At 33.5% G+C, this 25,375-nt stretch overlaps 1 protein-coding gene and 1 long non-coding RNA gene across 2 annotated transcripts in view; one reads left to right on the forward strand and one right to left on the reverse strand.

Annotated features, from left to right (window-relative positions):
- The first annotated feature begins 651 nt into the window (after positions 1-651).
- Positions 652-1,560, forward strand: LOC144964788 (uncharacterized). Its single transcript, XR_013643928.1, has 2 exons — positions 652-783; positions 1,333-1,560. It is a non-coding gene; the product is annotated as an uncharacterized LOC144964788 (long non-coding RNA).
- Positions 1,561-5,961: 4,401 nt separating this feature from the next.
- LOC144964787 (fibroblast growth factor receptor 2-like) overlaps positions 5,962-25,375 on the reverse strand; it is an 82,397-nt gene continuing 62,983 nt past the window's right edge. Inside the window, exons 8-18 of the mRNA XM_078899400.1 lie at positions 20,751-20,920; positions 15,291-15,429; positions 14,629-14,831; positions 13,623-13,810; positions 13,048-13,277; positions 12,420-12,637; positions 11,458-11,580; positions 10,660-10,730; positions 10,250-10,387; positions 8,859-8,970; positions 5,962-7,665 (exon numbers count right to left, since the gene is read on the reverse strand). Of these exons, the coding sequence (XP_078755526.1) occupies positions 7,519-7,665; positions 8,859-8,970; positions 10,250-10,387; positions 10,660-10,730; positions 11,458-11,580; positions 12,420-12,637; positions 13,048-13,277; positions 13,623-13,810; positions 14,629-14,831; positions 15,291-15,429; positions 20,751-20,920 (1,739 nt within the window). The 3' untranslated portion in view covers positions 5,962-7,518. The remainder of the gene's footprint in view (positions 7,666-8,858; positions 8,971-10,249; positions 10,388-10,659; positions 10,731-11,457; positions 11,581-12,419; positions 12,638-13,047; positions 13,278-13,622; positions 13,811-14,628; positions 14,832-15,290; positions 15,430-20,750; positions 20,921-25,375) is intronic.

Consider the following 25,375-nt stretch of genomic DNA (forward strand, 5'->3'; position numbering starts at 1 on the left):
AACCTCCTTTCTGGAGGATCTTTGTAGACAGTACAGGGTCTTGCCCTGAATGATAATGATGATGATGATGGTGAAACAAATATTCTGAACGCCTCCTACACAAATATTGTGTGATTAATGACATTATCTGTGAGTGGTGAGAAAATGAATAAAAAATAATAATGAGGTGACAATCATTAACTTTATTCAATGAACAAAACATAAACATAATATGTATATATATATATTATAGTAAAGCGGTGATATTTTATAGAATCAGGCAGTGTTCTTTAAGATGTATATAATTGGAACTTTCATATATATACAAATGCACAGCAATTTAATCTGACCACTATTTTTGGTCAAAGTAATTAATAATGACAGTTAATAAAATGTACAGCATGTAAACAACAAAACAATAATTATTAAAAGCCATTCTTGTCGTATGAGCTAGATAAAATGCTATGCTAGATTACAATCAACATTTCGCCCACAAAAGGATATTCCTTGTCTTTGCGATTTATTTCTATTGTAAGAATGTGAAATTTTGTTTGTTTTGTTTGTTGTTAAGAGTTTTACGGCGCTTGCAACACATTAAGGTCATATCAGCGCCAGTAAAAAAGAAAGAAAATGGGATAGTAAAAAGTTATAGAATTACAATAAAGCATCCGAGAAAAGGGAAGAAAAAGGGGAATTGGTTAAAAAAAGAAACAGGTGTAGATTCCAAAAGCACACTATCAAAGTACTTAGTTTGAGATCACCTAAAAGTCTCATCCAGACACAAGCACAGGTCCCAACTAAGAGGTTTGTTTTGTTTTTTTTTGTTTTTAAGGGTTTTACGGCGCTTGCAACACATTTAGGTTATATCAGCGCCAGTAAAAAGGAAGAAAATGGGATAGTAAAAAGTTCTAGAATTACAATTAAAGCACCCAAGATAAAGTAAGACAAAGGGGAACTGAGAACAAATAGGGATCAGATGTAGATTCCAAGAGCATACCACCAATGTACTTAGTTTGAAATCACCTACAAGTCTCATCCAGACACAAGCACAAAATCCAACAAAGAGGAACACACTCAAATGCTTACATTATACATTCAAAATAAAAATAATAATACATAACAGAGAGATGATTTACAAGGAAAAAAATATCATCTCCCAAAACAATAACTATGCATTCGACTGTTTCCCTCCCAGCTAGGCTTCTGGCCAGTGCCAGGACAAAACCCAAGTAATCTCATTCCGAGACAAAGACAGAAAGCATGTTGGAAAACAGATATAACGGGATAGAAGACACAGTATGTACCTCCCTGCCCGCTATGGGAGGTCAGGATCCCCACCCAGCCAACTAAGAGGAATACACTCAAATGTTTACAAATCATATAATATAATGTGTAAACTAAACATTATACAATGCATAACAACAGAGAGATGATTTACAAGGAAAAAAATATCATCTCCCAAAACTATAACTATACATTCGACTGTTTCCCTCTCAGCCAAGGACTCCGACCCAAGTCAGGACAAAACCAAACAATCTCATTCCAAGAATAAGACAGAAAGCAATTGGAAAACAGATAAGAGGGGATAAAAGACACAGCAAGTACGTAGGAGCCCCACCCAGAATGTGAAATTTAATCTATTTTCTCCCTTTTCTTAAGCACCAGTTTCCAAAAATAGTTTTCTACCATTTGATTATCTTTCAATATCGTCAATTTTTCTATTTTACATTTCTGCCTTACAAATGCATAAAACGATTCATAGAATAATATAAGGGAGAGAAATTTTAAAAAATAAAAAAGAGAGAGCGAGAGAGGGAGGGAGAGAGAGAGAGAGAGAGAGAGAGAGAGAGAGAGAGAGAGAGAGAGAGAGAGAGAGAGAGAGAGAGAGAGAGAGAGAGAGAGAGAGAGAGAGAGAGAGAGAGAGAGAGAGAGAGAGAGAGAGAGAAAGAGAGAGAGAGAGAGAGAGAGAGAGAGAGAGAGAGAGTACGCAAAATATTTTCTGAAATATTGATAAAACACAACCTATGCATTACAAATGTTATACATTTTCTGAACAGTTTACTTGCATGTTCCGTAATAATTAACATACTATTCAGACAGACGGCCGTCTTTTTAAATAATAATTATTAGTCTGGCTTATTTTCAATATTTTTAAAACGTGTTTTAAAATGTTTTACGGTGCTAAGCACTCAAAGGTAATTTTAGTGCTAATACAAAGGAAAGTGACAGGACAGTCTAAAGATTTTGATACAGCTATCAAGCATCTAAGAAAAAAGTAAGACATTGGGAATAAATTAAAAACAGACATAATGTAGTTCCAAGTAAAATATATAATTCAAGCGAAAATGAAACCACGTCCTAAACTGACAATGCTACAGGAACAAAATAAGTATTATATTGACAAACCTAGCAACGATGTAATGTATATTTGAGAGCTGATTTACGAGAAAAAGATATTTCAAATATTAAGATGATTTAATCTGACTGTTTCCCTCTCTAAAAAAGACTCCAGGTAGGCCCATGTGAAATAAGGAAAAAGGATGTAAAGCCACGTGATTAGCTTAAGTTTAAGGGGTTTATACAGGGCTTGTGGAACTACAAGGTCCTTTCACCACCTGTAAAAAGGCAAATAACAACAGTCACTAGATTTGGATCAAGCTAACAGGCACCTAAGAATAGAATTAAGATAAAGGGAAAAGTTCAAAAGAGACCAGAAGTAAATCCACGATCAATATATCCTTGTTATTTAGTCTGAAATCACTTCAAAGTTCCACACTGACAGGTTACGGGATCACTGCCAAATGAAATGTAAATAACAGAGGGAACTTTCAAGGGGGGAGGGGGGTATAATCTCTCTATAAAAGGAACTTTACATTTGACTGCTTCCCTCTCAATTAGGGATCCCCGCCGGGACCAAGATCAATCCAGAACTAAGACAGCAACATGGAGAGGAAAAACAGAGGCATGGAGATATTTTTGTTTGTTTGTTGCTTTAGGTCTCTTCCAACACAATTGAGGTTATATGAGAGACCGCTGAAACAAAAAAACAAGCAATCTAACAAAAATAGTACAAATGTAAATCAAAATCATAACCTAAAGATATCATAAGCTAAATTATAAATAACCAAGAACAAACAGGCAGAAGATTTACAGAAAAAAAAATATCCCCTGTCAAAAATACAATCACAAACCAAAGAAGCAGGATAGGCTAGTAAAGAGAAGAAGAAACGACATCACTATCGGATCGTACACCCATCCAACCACCCGCAGGCATGGGGATAGAAGATGCAAAAAAATGACCTCTCCACCCACTATGAAAGGTCAGAGTGCCCCACCCAAACATTCATAAATAAACTCTGAGACTTACAACATCAGTTTGTGATAAAATCTATGGAAAATTGCGCTTGACGATAGCATGAAATCATATTTCATTAGGCAAACTTCTATTACAGTAATTTTCAATCTTCTAAGTACAAGTACAAGTATAATGAAACATAGCGTTGTTCAAATGTATGTGATGTGTAGATCTTAATTGGCAGGGTGGAAATGTAGGCTATATTAAAATTCTGCAGTAGCCACAAACAAAGCACAGATTGTATTCCTCTGCTTCCCTTAAAATTTTAAAGATTTGCTCATTTTCTCCAAAAAGTATTAGTCTTTTTTAACTCTTAAATAAGTCTTGCAACAATCCCAAAGAATATTTTTTTATTACAAAAAGAAAGAAAAAAAGCATAATTCAATCAACCAAAGGCAATCTGGCATTTACATTACTGGGTTACACAAGATAAATTACACGTTTTCCAAGTAAGGATATAACAGGAAGAAAGAAAGAAAGTGCTTGTTTATCATTCAGACAATTCAATGACTACATTTAATGTTCCAATTTCATACAAACTTGGTAGAATCACTGAACTTTACTCAGCACTGACTGACATATAACCACTATTAAAAATAGCAGCAAACAAACGATTGCAAATTAGCCCAGAAGAAACAGATCTTTACCAACATTATGAAAATTAGAAAAATCATTCCCTTCGAAGAGGCATTCCATGTATATTTCTGGGCTTTTCAAGTAATGTGTAACTCATTTTAAGGCGATGCATTAACTAAATTAAATTTTTTAAAAAGTTGTAAACGAAACCACAAAGTTGAATTTGAACAAAACAAAGACTATTCTGTAGTTAATTTCATTTACCATTTTGTAAATTTGTACATAGATCTAAATTTGACAAATGTATTTGATGATCTCTAAAAAAACCGATGCATTCTAAGTTGTTTTCCATCTTTCGACATATTTCCTTAGAATTGTTATTTCTGTTTAATTGACATCGGTCTAGATATTGTGAAATTGAAACCTTGAAAAATGAATCCAACTGTACTTGTGAGACTTATAAAGGTAAAGACCAATTTGTATAAAGCTAGAACATTTGACATTACAAAAATTGGTTAAATATTCAGAGCCATCTGTGTTGTACCAAATTAATCTAACAGTTTTGGTGCCTCGGTGAAGTGTGCAAGTGTATTTTTTGAAAGAAGGAGGCAGGACTTTAAATTGGTTAAAAAAAAAAAAGAAGAGGAAAATTCTTGTATAATTTGTTCTCTGCCCATATGGTATGTATGTAAAATGTTACGATGTACTGAATGGCGAAAAGAAAATAATGCCTGATATTTAAAAAGTTGGAGCTTTGAATTTGAAGCAGAAATCAAAATCTCAAAAATGCTCTTAAACATATAAAAAGATCCAATGTGATTTTTTGCGTTCACTGGATAAAAAAAGTCTTAATGTTTGATTGTTACAAGATTGTCTATCTACAACATATGAATTATTTCCAGATGATGATGTTCACTTCGTGACTTACTAAAAAAAATAATTAAACGTCCAAATCGCCCAACCAATCTCCTTGCCCCCAAACAAACTTATAATGATACACCATATAATGGTCTTGTTTTCTGAGCTTACAGCTCATCCAACCCTTGTTTCATGAAATAAATACAACCCGTTAAGAGAACTATTTATTACAAGATATCAAACAAAAAAAATGTTACATATATAAAACATTGCTAATGAAATCCAAATCTTCTCTTTAAAACTTAACATCATTTTAAAAAGTAATGAATAACTAATTCAAACTGATATCTAAAAAGCAAAGTTAGAAACAAACATCTTTTTAAAACATTATTTATGACCAGATATAGTTTTTTCTTTAAAAAAATGAAATAAAACAACATTCTAACATTATTTATGCAGAACATCAAATCTTGACTTAATGAGAACACAATGAAATAAATGCAAAACAACTTGAACTTCTCAAGTTTGAACACAGTGGTTTGTCATTTGAAAATAAATCGCATTCTGTAGGAGGAAATGCAAATTAAAATAACGAAAAAGAACAAAAATTTCTAAAAGTTTTGAGAACTTTGAAATTAAAAAGTAATCAAATAAACTATACAAAGTTTAAAACTTAAACAAACAAAAAATCTTAGCACCACAGAAAAAAAATGATGCATTAAACATATCTAAAACTGATATTCTAATTAGTATCAGCAAAAGCTTTTTTTTTTTTCTTCAGATAATCAGATCTCATCCTGGAGAGTTTATATGAAAGGTTAAAGGAAATGACAGATAATCACGCAAATTAGAGTAACTTATTCTTGGTGGAAATGTCTTCAATGGCTTCCTTTATTTTCATGGTATACTTCTATAATAATGTGTTGTCTCGTTCACCAAGAAATCAAAATATTTCGCAGATAATCATTTATTATTCTCCTGTTGTTGTTTATATAAAATCACAAACCTTATCACCATTCAACTTGTCATTTGGATTTCAGAGACAAAATGGTCGCCAGAAAATAAATGTGCATTACATTTTAAAATATCATATAAAAACATAAGAATATTCTCCATCTCATAAGAAACTTTCCATGAGTGTAAGCAGGTGAAACCTGAGATTCAAATTTCAACACTGTGTTTAATTTTAATCATTTATTTTTTCTTTTTTTTTGGTATTTTAAAAAAAATAAAAAATTTAAGGACGTTTAGATTTGAATTATAAAAAAAGGAAGGACTCTCAAACCTGATTTTTAGATAAACCTAAAAACAGGATCCCTGAAGAAATGCCCAGATAAATACAGTTGTCAGTTATTTCAAATCATTACTGATAAAAAAAATAAAAATGACTCCTTCAAAATAACGAGAGTACAGATTGAGATATTTTACCTATACCTCAAAACTTAAAAAATAATTTTTGGCTGTGCGACAATCAATAGAGAATGTTCGGGATCACATGCAACTTTAGAGAGTCAGAAATTTACACACAAAAAAAATTTTTAAAAATCAATAAGTTGTTGCCTTCTTCAAAGTTATTTTTACATAAAGTTAAACGGTTCCGAGCATTCTCTAATGACATCACCTGGTAGTGATAGGCAGGATTATTAATTCTCTGCAGTTTCATCCACTAAAATGATGTCGACATTAAGGATTGGATTTTATATCTCAGTATGGTGATTCAATATCATAAATCGTCATTTATCTCTGGAACATAATATAATTCATGAAAAAAAAAAAAATCAAATAAAAACAAAAACTCTTTTTACAGTCAGTGGCTGCATGCTGCCTCCTAAACTCATAATACTGATAACAACAGATTATTTTGAACACATTCTTGTCCTAACAACTATAAGTAAAAACTTTAAAAATCACAAGTTTCACAAATTTCAATATCCCGAGTATTCGGTCACTTTTGAGAAGAAATAAATTGAACATAACTCCAAAGCATGTGTTATTCGTGCGGATTTCTGACAAAAATAATACATCATCACAGAAATAAACAAAATGGAAATCCTTTTTTTGAATTCTGTCCTTGCAGTTTTGCTTCCACTCTCCATTCAAATGCCATTAATGAATAAAATAGGAACGGATGAAACAGATATGACCTTTGTGTAGAATAAAGTTACAATAGTGATACACAAAGTGACAATAGTGTGCAACTTTGGCACATGAAACAACACAGATATATTAACTACGCATGGCCCAACTGTGGCATTCAGTGAAATAGTTTATTCTGTTTCATGAATCACAACTTGTTGACTTCTTCAACTTGAAAGTTCCATATGATTCAAAATGGTCAAAGGTTTATAATTTGTATTCCACGAATCACTTTCACATCTCAATTTCTTCTACTTCATTATACCGAGTGTATAAATAAATATGTTTGTCAGAGTAGCTCATGATTCGGTGCTGAGTTTCTTAATAAAACAATAAATCCACTGGTTTGAAAGAATTTAAGAGATCACCCTTCAAATTCAAGTCTTTGAGCGTGGTTTGATCAAATAACGAAAGCTGTCAAGAGTTGAAAACAGCAGGTCTGATTGTGTGGAATAATTTCTTTCTGATCTCTCATCAAAAAGCAAGAAGATTCTATAACTCCATGATTTCACTCACACAAAAAATGTTGACATATTGATTAAGCTGGAGGTCTCAGAACAGTTGACTGACGAATTCATGCTAATGATACAGTGACTGTGCTATACATGAAACTCTCAGCCTTGGCTGTTGTCGCCTGATACGCTCGGACAGCTATCATTGGGGCTTGAGCCAGTACTGGAGCTTGTGCTTGTTTTCATTGAGAAGTATTGAGAATCCGACGTACTGGTAGGGCTGTCCAACGGCTGGAGATGGAGGTACGCCTGTGGGCAACGGAAATAGAATGAAATATAAAATAACATAACAATTGCAATATTATCGTAGCAAAAATGATGATGATACAAAATCAAAAGAAATTTAAGTTGGTAGTTGAGTGTGCACTCCATAATATCCCATTGTGAACTAATATCAAACCAATATTATTATTGGGACATTGTAATAAACTCTTAAAATTGACCCAATTTTCCATTTAAAAAAAACAACAACTTGAGCTTGAGCTTTTATATAGAGCAATATCCACTTAGTGTGCTCCAAGCCCTTAGGGTCCCTGACCAACAGCAACATCTAATGTTTGTTTTTGTTTTTAAGGGTTTTACGGCGCTTGCAACACATGAAGGTCATATCAGCGCCAGTAAAAAGGAAGAAAATGGGATAGTAAAAAGTTCTAGAATTACACTTAAAGCACAAAAGAAAAGGTGAGACAAAGGGGAATTGGTTTAAATAGGGAACAGATGTTGATTCCAAGAGCACACCACCAAAGTACTTAGTTTGAGATCATCTAAAAGTCTCATCCAGACACAAGCACAGGTTTCCACTAAGAGGAACACACTCAAATGTTTACCAATCATATAATATAATATGTAAACTAAACATAATACAATGCATAACAGAGAGATGATTTACAAGGAAAAAAATATCATCTCCCAAAACTTTAACTATACATTCGACTGTTTCCCTCCCAGCCAAGGAACTCCGGCCAGGGTCAGGACAAAACCAAGTAATCTCATTCCAAGACAATGACAGGAAACAATTGGAAAACGGGTATGGGGGGATAGAAGACACAGCATGTACCTCCCTGCCCACTATGGGAGGTCAGGATCCCCACCCAGAGCAACATTTAACATGTAAAACGAAACATGATACCTGTTGGGCAATATTACAATATTTTTTCAGACAGACAACGCTGTTAACGGTCAGCGAGGCTCGAACACAGGACATTCTAACCAAAAAAGCGAGTGTCATACCACCAGACCACATAGCCGCACATTGATGATTCAAAATGTTAATAATCTTTTTTATAATATCATTATTAAAACATAAAGCTTAGTTTGTATTTGTTATCAGCGCTAGTACGTAGAGATACTATATGTGTCACGTTGGCAAGATGCACTATAATATAAAATATCCACAACCATTTTAGCTTAGAAACGACAGGGGAAGAAATCATAACACTTACCTCATCATTTAAAGAAGATGTGAGCATTTTGTCTAATTCTTGGACCAGTGTTTTGAATGATGGTCTCTCATCTGGGTTTTCCCTCCAGCACTGATTCTTCATGATATCATACCTGGAAAATTATCAAAATATAAGTACTAAAATAGATAGCTAGATAAATATACAGCGACAGACAGATAGGTAGGTAAGATAGAAAGACAGACAGACAAATCGATAGAAAGATATGTTTGAGAGATATAAGGCTGCTCTACAGTTTTTGGAGCGCCAATCATTTGAATGCTCTCACCTTTTGTGTGTTTTGGACTACAATGTTGTTACCCTTACCAAGGTCATCAGGGCGAAATGAAAAAAAAATTCATTTTGCCCTGATGACCCAGGTAGGGGTAACAACATTTTCACACAAGAGGTGAGAGGTGAGAGCATTAAAATAGATAGATAGATAGATAGATAGATAGATAGATAGATAGATAGATAGATAGATAGATGGATGGATGGATGGATGGATGGATGGATGGATGGATGGATGGATGGATGGATGGATGGATGGATGGATGGATGGACGGATAGATAGATAGATAGATAGATAGATAGATAGATAGATAGATAGATAGATAGATAGATAGATAGATAGATAGATAGATAGATAGATAGATAGATAGATAAAATATTCATTAAGTAATTTTCATCTATGATTCTGTTTCATGCTTATGCTTAAAAGAAAAATGATAGATCTTTTAAAAGTTGTTGATATGATAGAGTAATTTTTTAAGGATATATTTTGTGCGCCTAGAGCTATATTGTATAAAACAGGCGCTATATATATCAATTACATTATTATTATTATTATTAAATCGATCAATAAATAACTAAACTCTTTCTGTATAAGTACTCCATATTATGCTATCTTATTACTTTTTCATTGTTGAATATCACAGCATAACAACAATCATCATTGAGTATCAATTAATTTTAAAAATTTTTTTGGGGGAAAAAGGCATATTTCAAATTTATGCTGCAGTGTCTATTTTTAAAAAAAATTCTCTGATGAACAAAGATTTCAACAGATTTCAATGTCGCTCTATCAAATAATAATTATAATAATAATGAAAAATATGAAAGCAGACCTGCCTACTTGAAAACTTCGTAGTTTTTATGAGATGAAAATTTTAGTCACCATAGTTTACTTCACAGATCAACAATTTGCTCTTACAATGATTAGATAACACTTCGAAACCCCTAAAATAATGTACGCTGGGATTATTTTTTATTTTCAAAAAGTTTTAATGAATTTAAGATGCTCATGAAATTGTGAAATTTAAGCCAACATTTCACAATTCTACGAATTTTTAATAGTATAGTAGGTCTGTGAAAAGCAGTATGCAGTATCTTACATTTCAAGGGTGGCATAAGGTGGCCTTGCCATTCTGTGTCCTTCCTTCAACAAGACAAAAAGACTCTCCACTGGTACTGACGGATAAGGATAACCACCAAGGGTGAATATCTCCCACAAAAGAACACCATAAGACCAGCTGAATAAAAGGAAAGGAAATATTTTAATATACACACAAAACTGAGAACCTATGCATTGACACACATGTGTGAATGTAATCATACAAACAAGCATACCCACAAACACATACACACATACCCAAACTTACACTACACTACACACACACACACACACACACACACACACACACACACACACACACACACACACACACACACACACACAGAAGTATAATGGAAAGATCAAAGAGTAGAGCATTCAAAGCACTATTTCAAGAATAAAAAAACTTACACGTCACTCTTTGATGTGTACTTTCTGTCAAACAATGCCTCAGGAGCCATCCATTTCACAGGCAGGCGACCCTAGAAAAGCACATACATACCATTTTAAACTTGAATGTCATAATGAGATTATATATAAATCAAAACAACTGCTATCATAAAAAATCGTATAAGATAATCTATAAACATGTCCTGGGAATTCCAGGGAATAAAAGTTCTCTTAACTCAAATCCTTGGGGTTCCCGATAGCTCAGTTGGTAGAGCACTCGCTTCACACACAAAGGGACCAAGTTTGATCCCGAGTGCAGTTGAGATTTTTTCTGACCCCCCTGTCCACCCAGCAGTAAATGGGTAGTTGGGTCTGTTAGATTTGGCGGAAAGTTTGCGATAGACTAGCGTCCTAATTGATATTGTCCGTTTCATGTTATAGAAACCTGGATAAAATCCAGCTCCATGGGCCTAATGGCTCTGAAGGACTACAAAAAAAAAAACAAAAAAAAAACAAAACAAAAACAAATTCAAATCCTCAAAATTGAAGGATAATTTTTCCTCCCTCTATGTTGTTTTGTCTGGCACAGAGTGATCCACCAAAGAAATTAAATTTTTCACATAGACAATCAATAAATCACTATTCAATCCAAATCTTATTATGACATCATCTTTACTCGACATATGATCATATGTCTGTTATCTTACTGAAAATGAATCAAACAAATGCAGATGAAAATGTGATTTTTTAAAATCTTTATATGCCCAAAATAATTGGAGAAAAACAAAAACAAAAACTGAAGCAAGCGAGACCACTTACGTCTGTTGTTTTCCTATAGTATTCCACATGCTGTAAATTTCTGGTCAACCCAAAATCGGCCAGTTTGAGTACATAGTCTTCTGCAACTAACACATTTCTAGCTGCCAAATCTCTGTGCACGCACTATGTAAGAAAAGAAAATAAAGTCATTAAATTGTAACTGTAACTAAAGCTTCAGGATGCTACTTAAAATATTTTTTTAAAAGAAGAAAAGAAAGAAAAAAAAAGAAAAAGAAAGAAAAAAAAAGAAAAAGAAAAGAGAGAAAGAAAAAGAAAAGAAAGAAAAAAAAAGAAGAAAGAAATGCTAAGAAAAAAGAAAAAAAAAGGAATGATAAGAAAACCAAATATTTTTTTTAAATAGGGGGAGAATGGTAGAAGAGGAGATTGAATATTTTGTTTTGTTTTTGTTTTAAGGGTTTTACAGCGCTTGCAACACATTAAGGTCATATCAGCACCAGGAAAAAAATGGAATAAAGCAGAGTGGTACAAATAGGGAACAGATGTAGATTCCAAGAGCACACTATCGATGACTCAGTTTGAGATCACCTAAAGTCTCATCCAGACACAAGCACATGTCCCCGCCAAGAGGAACACACTCAAATGTTTACAAATCATATATATGTAAAACAAAAATAATCCAGTGCATAACATAGAGATGATTTACAAGTCAAAAAATATCATCTCCAAAAACTCTTTCAAGAGATTTGACTGATTTGCTCTCAACCAGAGAATCAGGACAAAACCAAGCAATCTCATTCCAAGACTGAGACAGAAAGCATGTTGGAAAACAGATATAGGGGGATAGAAGACACAGTAAGTGCCTCCCTACCCACAATGAGAGGTCAGGAACCCAACCCAGAGATTGAAAATTTTAATCAGAAAAAAAAGTGAAAACATCAAAAACAGAATAGAATAAGTTAAATATTCCAGTAAGATTGAATATTCAAAAGATGTTCACTGACCAGTTTAGATGCGATATATTCCATCCCCCGGGCAACTTGGAAGGCAAAGGAGATCAAGTCCTTTTGTGTCAGGGACCGTAACTCTCCACTCGCAGACAAAAGAGGTTCCTCATACTCAGATGATGAGGAGGGGCATAAGGGGTTTGGAGGACGATGACTTTTCAGGAAATCTCTCAAGTTTCCATGAGGAGCAAATTCCACAATAACAAACAGAGGACCTGAAAATAGAATTATATGTATGACAATGACATGTTATAGCACAATTGCATCAATCATGATTCTCCAAAGAGAGAATTTAACAACAATTAGTCAAAAAAAAAATATAAAAAAAATGGCGACATAAAACCCTCCTCCCCTTCCCATCTAAACAAGAAAAACCCCAAGTTTGAGGACAACCCCCCCCCCCCCCTCCCTCCCAAAACAATACATTAAACCATCTAAAGGAAAGTGCAATCAAAATTAAGACCATATAAGGGAGACAACAACAAAAATATTATTTCTTGGGTTGTGCCCCTTGGACCACAAAAACCCTCCAAAAAGGCTTGGCATCCTTCGATGAAGATGATAGAATAAAAACAAAGAGGCGATTCAAGATAGCAAAATGATATAAAACACTATGAGTCCTTGCCTCTTTGTGTACAACAGCCAAGAAGATTGATAATGTTCTTATTTTTGCCGATGAGCTTCATGGTTTCCATCTCCTGCATGAGGTCCATCATTTCTCTGTCTGTGGCGTCCTTCTTTAACATTTTGACTGCCACAGTGGCTGGACTGTTGCTGTTGTTGAACAACCCAGTCGCCTCTCCCTTCACCACAAGGCCAAACGCACCTTCACCAAGACGTGGACCCAACTTCAACCTAGTAATTTATAAGAAAATAAATACCATTTCAATGCTGTAAATAGTATTATTAAAAATAATAATATGATAAAAATAACATTAAAAAATTTTTTTTTTTAAAACCTACAAAATCCTTACCAATCAAAATTGCGTTATTTTTACCTCTGTATGAATTACCACTTTAACATGCTTTAGGAGTGATGTACTCCTGTTTAATTAGATAATATAACCATTTCTGAGCAAAAAATACAATTTTATTTATCGCCTTTGTATTTTGCAAGATTTTGACATTAAATTCCTAAATTGGCTACATTTGATCCCTTGTATCAGACATGTAATTATTCATTTTCACTGTTACAATTACCTTTCACGTGGGAATTCCCATTTATCATCGAGTGGCACTTCATACTCAGACACTTCTGTAAAATCTGAGGACAGCCTCCTTCGACTACGGAAGAACGAATGCGGTGTGCGCTCTTGTATAATTCGAACCTCAGGAATCATCAGGGGAGTTATGGCCTCTGGATCTTTGTTAGGGTAATATAGGTTATTCTGGGGACAAACGATAATATAAATTAATGACAACTTTCTACAAATAGATTCTTTAAAAATAACATGAACATAGCATTTATGAATTGCTTATGACTGTTATGACAAAAGTAATGAATGAAGGTAAGTTTGGTATAATATTGAATCTAATTTGATGATCATTTTTCTATCTACACAGATTAACCTTTTTATGCTTCGATCCATTTTGTCAAATCTTAGGACAGCTCTAATGCAATACTCCTTAACCCTTATTGTACTGTAAAAAAAAAAAATCCCAATTGATTTTTTAAAAAGAGTTCAAATTGAATAACATTAAACCACAACAGATTTTACTATTTAATAACTCTGGTCCATTACTGGGTTCCAAAAAATAAAATTTACATAATATAGAATTTGCACTTGTAATCTAAGAGAGAGAAAAAAAAAAGAAAATAAAGAAATAAGATGTTGGGAAGGTGAAGAGATCAGAGTAGTACTTGAAATGTCTCCCAGAACACTCGTGGTCTTTTTTATCATCATTATAACAGGAAGACAAATCAAAGTGGGAGTTCAAAGAAAGAGCCGGTTCAGCCACCTCTCAAAATTATCATAACTATACAATTAGGTCACGGAAAGGCATGGATGAGTATTGAGAAAAGGGCCTAAGATAGGGGTTAGATGGTCGGGGTGGATGGAAGAATGTTTGTCTGTGGGGTGAGTACATCTAGGATAAGATGATAATGCATGACGATGATGATGGTGACGACAATAATGATGAAAATGATGATAAGATCATGAAAATCAAAACTGAAACTAAAAGTAAGGTAATCTTCCAGCCTTACCGATTCCATTATGATGATTCTCTTAGTGGGCCCTGCTCTTATAGTCTTCTTGTACTTGTGGTAACACACAAAGGAGACGACTATTATCATGAGGAGAATGAACAAGCTGATGCAGATGATGACAATCCACACGACGTTGGAACCCGAACTTCCTCCTTCCATCACACTTGCTGCTGATGAGTAGAATGCCTCATATTCATCCTCTGCAAAAACAGACATTTGGAGCCGTAAGGCAAAAATGTTTTGCTATTTAAAAAATGGCAGAATGGAATGACATTTAGACGTACAGTAACACTTTGAACTGGACAGCCTGGTAACGTTACACACTAAAAGCGCAGCATAGAGAGACAAATATTTAAATTTTTAAAAACCCAATAAAAACATAACAAATCAAAACAAACAAAACAAAAACAACTGAAAACAAAAACAATGAACCAAGCATGTTTATCAATTGGATCAAGTATTAAAATATCAATAATAATAATAATAATAATAATAATAATAATAATAATAATAATAATAATAATAATAATAATAATAATAATAATAATAATAATAATAATAATAATAATAATAATAATAACCTGACAAAAAAAAAAAAAAAAAAAAAAAGGAAAAAGAAAATGACCAAATTCCAAAAGTAAAGTGATGAAAAGAGTTACCATTGAGGACTCTGAGAAAAGCGCTCTTGGACTCATCTCCAATAGCATTTCGAACAAGACACGTGTACCATGCTTCGTCTTCTTTGGTGACATTATATATAATAAGTTCCTGTGGGTTACTGTTATTGACAGTAGCAGTCTGAAACAAAGAAATGAAACCAATGTTTCAAATCAAAACAGTTTTCTAGGAGTAGGGGAATAAGTATCAGAGAGACAGAGAGAGAGAGAGAGAGAGAGAGAGAGAGAGAGAGAGAGAGAGAGAGAGAGAGAGAGAGAGAGAGAGAGATCCTTTTCAAATTGTTACAGCGTACCTTGAAGTACAAAATAGCAACATTGTAAATAATATGAAATTAAACATATATTTCAATTTCTTATCAGAAAAGATGTTTAAATAATTCTACTTTATTCGTTAACTCAACCAGAGAATTCAATAAGTTCTCGAACAGCTTAACCTACTCTTGCGTCATCAAGTCAAATTGTAAAGAAAGGAACCAGTGTAGTCATTAATGGAGGGACGTTAATCTTGTTTCATCTCTTGTCGTTTAAACAGTTTTAGATATTTAAAAAACCAACAACAAAAAAAGCAAAAAAAAAAACCAAAAAAAAAAAACAAAAAACAAATAAACTGAAATAAATTCAAATTATATCATGGAACATTTTCTTTGACCATTGTCGGGTTACTTAAAAATTAATGAAGGAGAGAGTGTGTGTGTGTGTGTGTGTGTGTGTGAGAGAGAGAGAGAGAGAAAGAGAGAGAGAGAGAGAGAGAGAGAGAGAGAGAGAGAGAGATAGATAGATAGATAGATAGAGGAGGGGGGGGGGTTTAATATAGAGATAGAAAGACATTTTGTTGTTGTGAGTCGTTATTTCCAAATCTATCCCCCCCCCCCTTATCTATTCAGATGAATATAGTAGAACTATTTTTAAAATACTGACAGAGAGAATGTCCAGTGTTTACACGGATGCAGACATGCAACCTTACAGTTAACGAGCGTTTAAATTCTCAAAAAAGACAACTCTACTGCGCAGTTCGATGAAGAAAGATTGGCCTGAATGAATAGCCTATTTGACTGTAGGCGATGAAGGATATTGTAAGATGACCTGTAAAAAGGGTGCCTAACAGGCAATGCGTAAAAGGAATTTTGGTCCCATTTGCCCTACTGGAGAAATCAATAAAGCATAGCATTATGAAGCAGTGAGCATGATGAAACCACAAATATGCTCTATATAAAATATCTTTTCATGTCTTCGTTTATTGAAAGGGAAAGGGAGCAGAGGGGTGTAAAGATTATACGTTTTTGGAGTAGGAAGTGTTGAAGACTGTGTAGAGCCTGTGAAAAAAGAGAACTGACGTGTACACAAGATCACCACAACACCATTAACATCGGACATGCATCAACAATGTTCAATCATTAGCATGCCGCTTGTTGTCATCATAACACACAACAATGTGTGCAGCCATCCTGTTAATTTTAGCACCATGCATATTTTCAATCATTGATTTGAACTTTTCTTAAAAGTTACTTAATAGTTTCATGTTTAAAATTAAGCTTTCAAATAAAAGCTCAATCACCAAAAAAACAAACAAACAATAAAAAAAAAGCAACAATCCAAAACACATATCAAACAAACAACAGAAACAACAAAAATGAAATTTAAAAATATATTCAGAAATAAATAAACAATACAACTTTGAAAATCACATCGTTTTAAAATGAAAAAGGGAAATATGTCAAAGTGGTATCTGCAGTTTAAAAATTAAAAAAAATTAAAAATGTACCACACTTGGAAAAGATCTCAAAATAAAAGTAAATTAACAATGAGATGAATAATAATATATCATATTCAAATCCAAGACAATCAAACAACAGATAAAAAATAAATTGAACAGATCAAACAGAAATGGGAACAAATCATTGTATCAATGCTTGTTAGTAAAATATCGAAAAACTGTGTGTGTAATGTAAGTAAAACGTTTGAGTTAATGACAATAATCAAATAGTATTGTTATAATACTTTGTTTGGACTTCTTCCGCCTGCTTTGGGCTTAAAATGCTGCGTTCAGAAAATGGTAATAAGCGTTTTCGTCATTTCATTTGTTAATTACGTTGTTAATAATGTTAACAATAATGATGATGACGATGATGATGATGATGACGAAGATGATAATGATGATGATGATGTTGATGTCTAATGACAACGACGAATTCATTTGGTTGATCATAAGTAAGTTTTCCCCTACCAATTGTAGCAATGTAAGAGTAAGGGGAACTATTCAGTGTGAATGATTATGTGTGCTTGTGTGTAAGGGAAGGAGAAATTTAGGGAGTGGAGAGAGAGAGAGAGAGAGAGAGAGAGAGAGAGAGAGAGAGAGAGAGAGAGAGAGAGAGAGAGAGAGAGAGAGAGAGAGAGAGACAGACAGACAGAAAGAGAGGGACGGAGAGAGAAAGAGAGAGATAGAGAGGGGGGGAGAGGGGAGACAGACAGACAGAGAGAGAGGGGGGCGAGAGAGAGAGAGGGGGGAAGAGAGAGGAAGAGAGAGAGAGGGGAGAGAGAGGGGGGAGAGAGAGGAAGAGAGAGAGAGGGGGGGGAGAGGAAAAGAGGGAGAGAGAGGAAGAGAAAGAGAGAAAGAAAGAAAGAAAGAGAGAGAGAGAGAGAGAGAGAGAGAGAGAGAGAGAGAGAGAGAGAGAGAGAGAGAGAGAGAGAGAGAGAGAGGATTAAACGCAAATTAAAATGTTAATAATTAGCAACTTTATTTTAAAAAATTTATTTATGTGGGGACAAGCCGCATTAATACAATAAAAAAATAATAATATGAATGCGTTTCCCAATTATTTATCTTGAAATAAAAGATTGTTTATAAACTACCAATTTACATGTAATTAAAATTGGCATGATCAAATAACACTGCCTGTCACAAACCAATAAATAAGATACACTATATTTTTTTTGTGTTGAAGAGAACAAAACCATTACATAGTAAACAAATTGTCAGTTCGAAAATACAAGACTTATCGGACCTGCTCTGTCTCAAATTTTAACAATTTTCATTTTACCCGGTTGGGGGTGGGGGAAGAAACAGTGGTTATAATAATATATCTATATTTACTTGCTCTCAGGAGTCCGGAGCATTGCATAACGCAGGTTTGAACAAGTCTGTAAAACAAAAATGCTCTGGCACCAAATTTTCCATGTTTGCAATTCCTTGAATTAAAGATGCTTTATGTAGTTCTGGTTGGAGCTAAAAATTCATACTTTTACCAAATGTTTCCTGAGAGTAGGGAGGTCGATTTTATATCTCCTTCTTATGCCAAGTACTACCGTATTTTCTCTCTAAAGACACTTATGTAGTTTATGGTTGAAGCTAAAAAAAATCGTATTTCTACGAATGTTTTGTGGCAGTCGCAGGTCTGCTTTATATTCCCTTCTTATACCAAGCATTCATAAGCGAAAATTCAATTACTAACAATGCAATGCGGCGTGTCATTCATTATCAACGCGTGTTGCATTCAATGATATATTATTTATAAATCAACACATTTGGGTAAAAACAACACATAGGATGCTGATTACGGACACAGATATCAATCATCACAGAAGGAATCAACGCATTACTTTTGAAAACTATATAAATTAATTATAGTAATTACCCGTCTTTCCTGTTGGAAAAAAAAGAAATGAGCACATGATATAAAAATATATAAAATGTACATATATGGACATTGATGATGACACGGTGATGGCAAAAATTATATACACTGCATAAATCATAATAATGATAAGCGTAAAGACTGCATCTTTGTGCTCACATAATAAATAAAATTGTACCAAGAAAGCAAAGTGCACGCTAGGGAAATATACACCCTGTGCATGATGGATTGACTTATAGAATAATTTGCTTAGTGTCGTCTAACATACGAATGAGGATGTCATTTGCAAAAATCTTCCTCCCCCCCCCCAATTTTCATTTCAATAATATAAATATTATAAAATATAAAAACAGCACATAATGGTGATCAAACTGAAAATGAGACTCATGGGGAATTTGAACGTTGAGCAAGGACAAATAGATAAATTGTAACGTACGCATTAATTTATTGTAACCCATGTCTGAACTTGAAAGGCGAGGCAGGTTTGGCAAATGATCCCCACAAATAAAATAATATATATATATATATATATATATATATAATATATATATATATATATATATATATATATATATATATATATATATATATATATATATATATATATATATATATATACACACCCACAATACAAAGAGAATGATCGTGGTCTCATGTGAAGAAGTTAAGTGTATTTATATGTAGTTTGACACTCAGGTGATGGTAAGAAAACAAACAAACAAACAAACCCAGAACACAGTGAATCATAAAACAGGGAAGCCGTTTACTTTGTGTCACATCAAACGTTCTATTCAGATTACTCTAGTCTATCAATTTATCTCTCTTTTTTAAAATCATCTTTTCCCGTCATCATAAGAAGTCGAAAATTATTTCGTCTTTGTCAGTAAATCCGGATTCAACCTACTCGGAATGTCAAAACATACATTGGATTTAAAAAACAAAACAGCAGAATTAAACATTATGGGAAAAATAAAAAGTAATGAACAAAAATGAATATTACAGCTTCGAAATTATTATTATTTAAATACAAAAACATGGAATGTTTCAAGCTCAAAACCCCTCTACAGCCAATAATAAAACATGATAAAATGTTAAAATATCACCCAAAAAAATCCAGCCAAATAGCAGAAAGGTAGTATTTGGCACGTCTAGACGTCTCAATACTTGTCTCCCGTCTATCTGGATTTTAAGTGATGATTTGACGTTTTTACTGTTTTTGTCACTGGCTGAAGAAGGATTTTGAGCCCAAAATGTTTGGTGTTTGGCATTTTTTCTTTTCCTTTTTCGATATTATAGCCATTTTTGCTCGTTCCTCTTTACAGTCCACAGATTCTAACAGCTTAGTATAATTATGAAATAAGTTGAAACTTTGTGCTGAAAACGACAGCGAAACCCTGATATAATTATAGAAATATCTTCCCCACCCCCCACCCTCTTTCTCCCTTCTTCCCAATCTACCACAACGGGAAAAAAAACTTTGATTTTTTTTTTTTTTTTTTTTTTTTGGTTACAAAGTTCAACTTTCAAACAATGATAAAATCCATGATACATTAAAAATCATTTTCTTGTTGAACAAACATTATATATATATATATATATATATATATATATATATATATCAGGGTTCTCGCTGTAAAATGAAGTGCACATAAACATTGTTACAATAAAACAAATAATTAGCAGATATTCAAGCGATGATTATCAAAAAGAAAATATTTGAGAAAAAAAAATCAAAGAAAGAAAATATTAGAAGAATTTAGACACGTGTAAAAAGACAAGAAGTAGCAGAAACAAAAAATGTTAACCTTACCTGTATCACGGTGATGTTATCATTGGAGCCGTTGATCTGATAGCTTTTTCGCCATTGAATGTGTGGGTGAGAATCGGACAAGATGATGTTACATTCAAATCGAGCCGTGTCACCTATTCGAAGCGTTTGGTTCATAGGACTGTTGATGATGGGTTTATAAGGAAAAGATTCTGGGGGGAAAAAAAAAGAAAAGAAAATATTGTGTAAAGTATTGAAATTAAAATGTTACGATTTGCATAATCCATAGAACGGTCCAGGGTGGAAAGATTATACTAAAGTACAAGTAATATAGAACCAATAAAGAAAAGAAGAAGAAAAAACCAAACAACCCCCCCCCCCCCCCCCCCAAAAAAAAACAAAAAAAAAAAAAAAAAAAAAAAAAAAAAAAAAAAAAAAAAAAACACACACACACACACAAAAATAAATAATAATAATAATTATTATAATTTAAAAAATATTTTTTTTTAACCAAAACCCGCGACTCCAGTGCTGTGCCTTTGGGTAACTGTTTGAAGTTGATATTTAGTTCTATAATATATGGCTTATTTGGCGGAATAAGTAAACGAATGAGAATGATAAAACTGTGGAAATGCTTTCTTCCATTGAAAGTGTTGCATAAATCTTCATTTTACTAAGAGAAATTTACTATTAAGCGTCCTTTTTTTTTTAATACTAAAATAAAACTAGTGCCGTCAAATACCCGATAACTAACCGAAGAATGCTTTGCATAACACAAGACAACGTTTTACATACGCCCATTGTCACCTATCCGGCGATCACTCTTCTCTATACGTTCCTTGTAAATAGACCATCACCAATCTCTAAACAATTTAAAATCTTGTGTCAAACTGTGAAACTCCACTACAAGACTATGACAAGCAGATAATTATTATCATTAAATATATATATATATATATATATATATATATATATATATATATATATATATATATATATATATATATACGGTTTCGTATACTTTTGTAGGAATATAAAATGCTTTTGTTATTAAAAAGATTAAAACAAATAAAGTAATGAACTAAATGGTAAGACAGCGGTGGTGACGGTAGTTGGGTTGGGGGGGGGGGGGGGTAGAGTGGTGGTGGAATTACGTAACATAATGAGATCATTTATTCTACTTACTCTTACAAAGGAACTGACTCTAGCAGACAAAAGACAGGTTACACTGACTTGCCTGAGCTATCACCTGATAATCAGCAATGATGCATTTCTCATGACAAGCCGCGGAATTCGTATATCTAAAATATAATGCTTCGCACAGGTTGGCACTTCACTGGAGGTATGAGGACAATGGGTTCTATTCTCAGTTACTGTTCTTATCGTATAGTGGGAAGGAAATAAACAAATCTGGTTTCGTAGGGGTTGCGTATGTAATGAAATACGAGTATGATGGAAGTGATAGAAAAGTGCTAGGAGACGGGGGGGGGGGGGGGGGGGGGGGGGGGGGAAGAGAGATATGTTTAAAGTTCAAAGGTTAAAGTACATGGGCTCCTTGGAAGGGGAGGGGAGTTTAGTGTGGAAATGAAGTAAATTGAACACACACACACACGAGAGAGAGAGGAGAGAGAGAGAGAGAGAGATGAGAGAGAGAGAGGGGAGAGAGAGAGAGAGAGGAGAGAGAGAGAGAGAGAGAGAGAGAGAAGAACATAAAGAGAGAAACTGACAAAAAAAGGGATGGATATATATATTAAATATATATATATATATATAATATATATATATATGAGAGAGAGAGGGAGAGAGACAAAGAGAGAGTAGAGAGAGAGAGAGAGTAGAGAGAGAGAGTCGAGAGAGAGAGAGAGAGAGAGAGAGAGAGAGGAGAGAGAGAGAGGAGAGAGAGTGAGAGAGAGAGAATGTATAGAAGAGACATCGCTAATACTCACGTTTGATCGTCAATTCAATAGTCCAGTTGAGAGAGCCGTGGGTATTGGACACGACACACGTGTAATTCCCGGCATCGTCTAGGACAAGGTGTTTGATCACCAAACTGTACCTTCTTAATATCACCTAGGGACAGATGCAACATAAGGTGTCAAAAATGTTTTATCGTCATCATCATCATCACATCATCATCATCATCATCATCATCATCATCATCATTATATTATCAATGTCTTTATTATTTATTATTATCATTATTATTATTATTATTATTATATTATATTATTATTATTATTATTATTATTAGACGTCTATTATTATTACTATCATCATCATCATGATCATCATCTTTCTTCTTCTTCTTCTCATCATCATCATCATCATCATCATTATTCACCAGGTACTCATTCAAATCTGAGTGCAGTGGGTTATTCGTTTCAATTGCCAAAGGGACATAACACCGGAAAGACAAAATTAATGTTGATCACTGTCACCCATCCAGTCCCTAATCATGACTGACTTAGTTACAATTAGAAGATGCTATCAACTGTACCGCGCAAAAAAATAAATAAATAAATTTATGTATATATATTATATATATATTATATATATATATAATATATAATATATATATATATTATATATATATATATATATATATATATAATATATATAAGTTAATAAGAAAGGTAAAAAGGCTCTCATCGCTTCTTCAATAAAACCCAGTATAATATCATCTCATATCATCACACTTCTAACACATCATCATTCATAAAAACAGAACAACACACTCCTTTACTAAATCTGGCAACCACGCCCGATGAATCCATTGTTTCCTTTACAGTGCCAACCAACCACTCCGAAAACCCACAGAGATACAATTACTTCAAAGACAAATAGTCCCCGAGGGGCCAAGAAAAATAAGACCCCCCGGCCAGGGAAATTTAATAAAACAATAAGGAAACAAAGTTGACGCGTTAGCAGAGATAGGCCACCACATGTAGAGAAGAAGAAAAAAAAAAAACAACCAAACAACCAAAAAACAAAAAACAAAAAACAAAACAAAAACATACGATTCCCCCGCTATATGCCATCACATGAAACAAACCTGTATTACAGTTCAAAATACATTAAGGTACATATGGATAAAATATGGGATCAGCGAGAAACAAACATTAGACGAGATGATTAATCTATACTTAAAACTAAAAAGTAGCCCTATAAATTAATACGAACCATTGGGAAACGCGGGCGGTAAGAATTCCTTACTTCCCTTTGATAGACACCAGAAAATCACATTAAAATCTGCCAAGCAGGCGTTCGGGGTTCGATACCCAATCGACGACGGCTGATTTTTTTTTTTTTCATGTACGTATTTTCTTTTTGTTTTGTCTGGTACTGTTTCATACAAGGATCTTGAGAATTTTTACATAAATGCCTGTGTCTGAATTAGGCTAGTCTATCACATAGCACATTCCGCTGGACATTGTAGATCCAGCGACACAATCCCTGCTGGATAGAGCACGGACTCACCCCCCCCCCCCCCCCCCTCCTATATAAAATTACTTCACGGATTCGAAACCGGTTCATTTGTAAGTGATTGCTCTTTCGGTTTTCGAATTGGCAAAATTAAAAAAAAAAGAGTCTCTCTGATAATAATAATAATATAATAAATAATAATAATAATAAATAATAATAATAATAATAATAATAATAATAATAATAATGATAATGATAATGATAATAATAATAATAATAATAATATAATAATAATAATAATAATAATAATAATAATAATAAATAATAATAATAACAATAACAATCGGTGGCATCGGGAATCCTCAAATTGGGGAGGAAGAGAAAGAAAAAAAAGGAAGGAAGGAAGAAGAGGAAGTCAGAAAGAATTATGAGAAGGCGGAGGAGGGTAAGAGGGGAGTGGTAGAAGGAAGAGGAAGAGGAAGAGGAGAAGGAGGAAAAAGCCGAGGAGATGCTACATTAATTTCAATAATAGTATATTATACTATTTAAAGTCCCGCCTGAATTCAAATTGAATTTATGATCGCCAATTTAAAAATCGACATCAAAGGACAAATCAAATAGTGTTGAGTGAAATGTATAGGCTAACTATAAAACGGGAGCGGTCGTGAGATACCAAACAATAATCCGATTTAGAGCGGCTCCTTTTAAAATCATTTATTCAAACGAGTCGGACACCATTTTTAAGGAGAAATAAAAAGAACAGATGTGTGTATATGTGTATGTGTGTGTGTGTGTGTGTCGAGAGAAGGATATAAGGAAAAACAGCCAAAGAACGTGTAATACACAGAATAAATCTATAAGAGGCAACTCTTTGAACATCAATATATATTATATCACCAAATAAACTGTTTTCGTTGTGGATTGAAGACGAATTTAGGACCCAAAACGTTCCCTGCTTAATATTTTGTTCATTTATAAACTTTATCTTCATTTTTGTACATTATTTTTTACAACCTACAGGTTCTAGCAGCCGCGTATTCAGAAAATCAGGCACTCAATTTGTTCCGACTTCCAGTCGAATGACGAATTTTGGACCAAAACGTTCCCTGAATTAGCATTTTGTTTTTATATTATTCTTTTGTTTAAGTTTTGTACATTAAAAAAAAAAAAGCAAGCAGCCTCGTATTCACAAAGTCAGGCACTCACTTTGTTTGACTTCCATTCTTGAAAAGGCTTTCCTTTTT

This window comes from Berghia stephanieae, chromosome 2 (assembly GCF_034508935.2).
Source record: "Berghia stephanieae isolate SIO BIC M18660-M18661 chromosome 2, UCSD_Bste_1.3, whole genome shotgun sequence".
Taxonomy (NCBI): domain Eukaryota; kingdom Metazoa; phylum Mollusca; class Gastropoda; order Nudibranchia; family Aeolidiidae; genus Berghia; species Berghia stephanieae.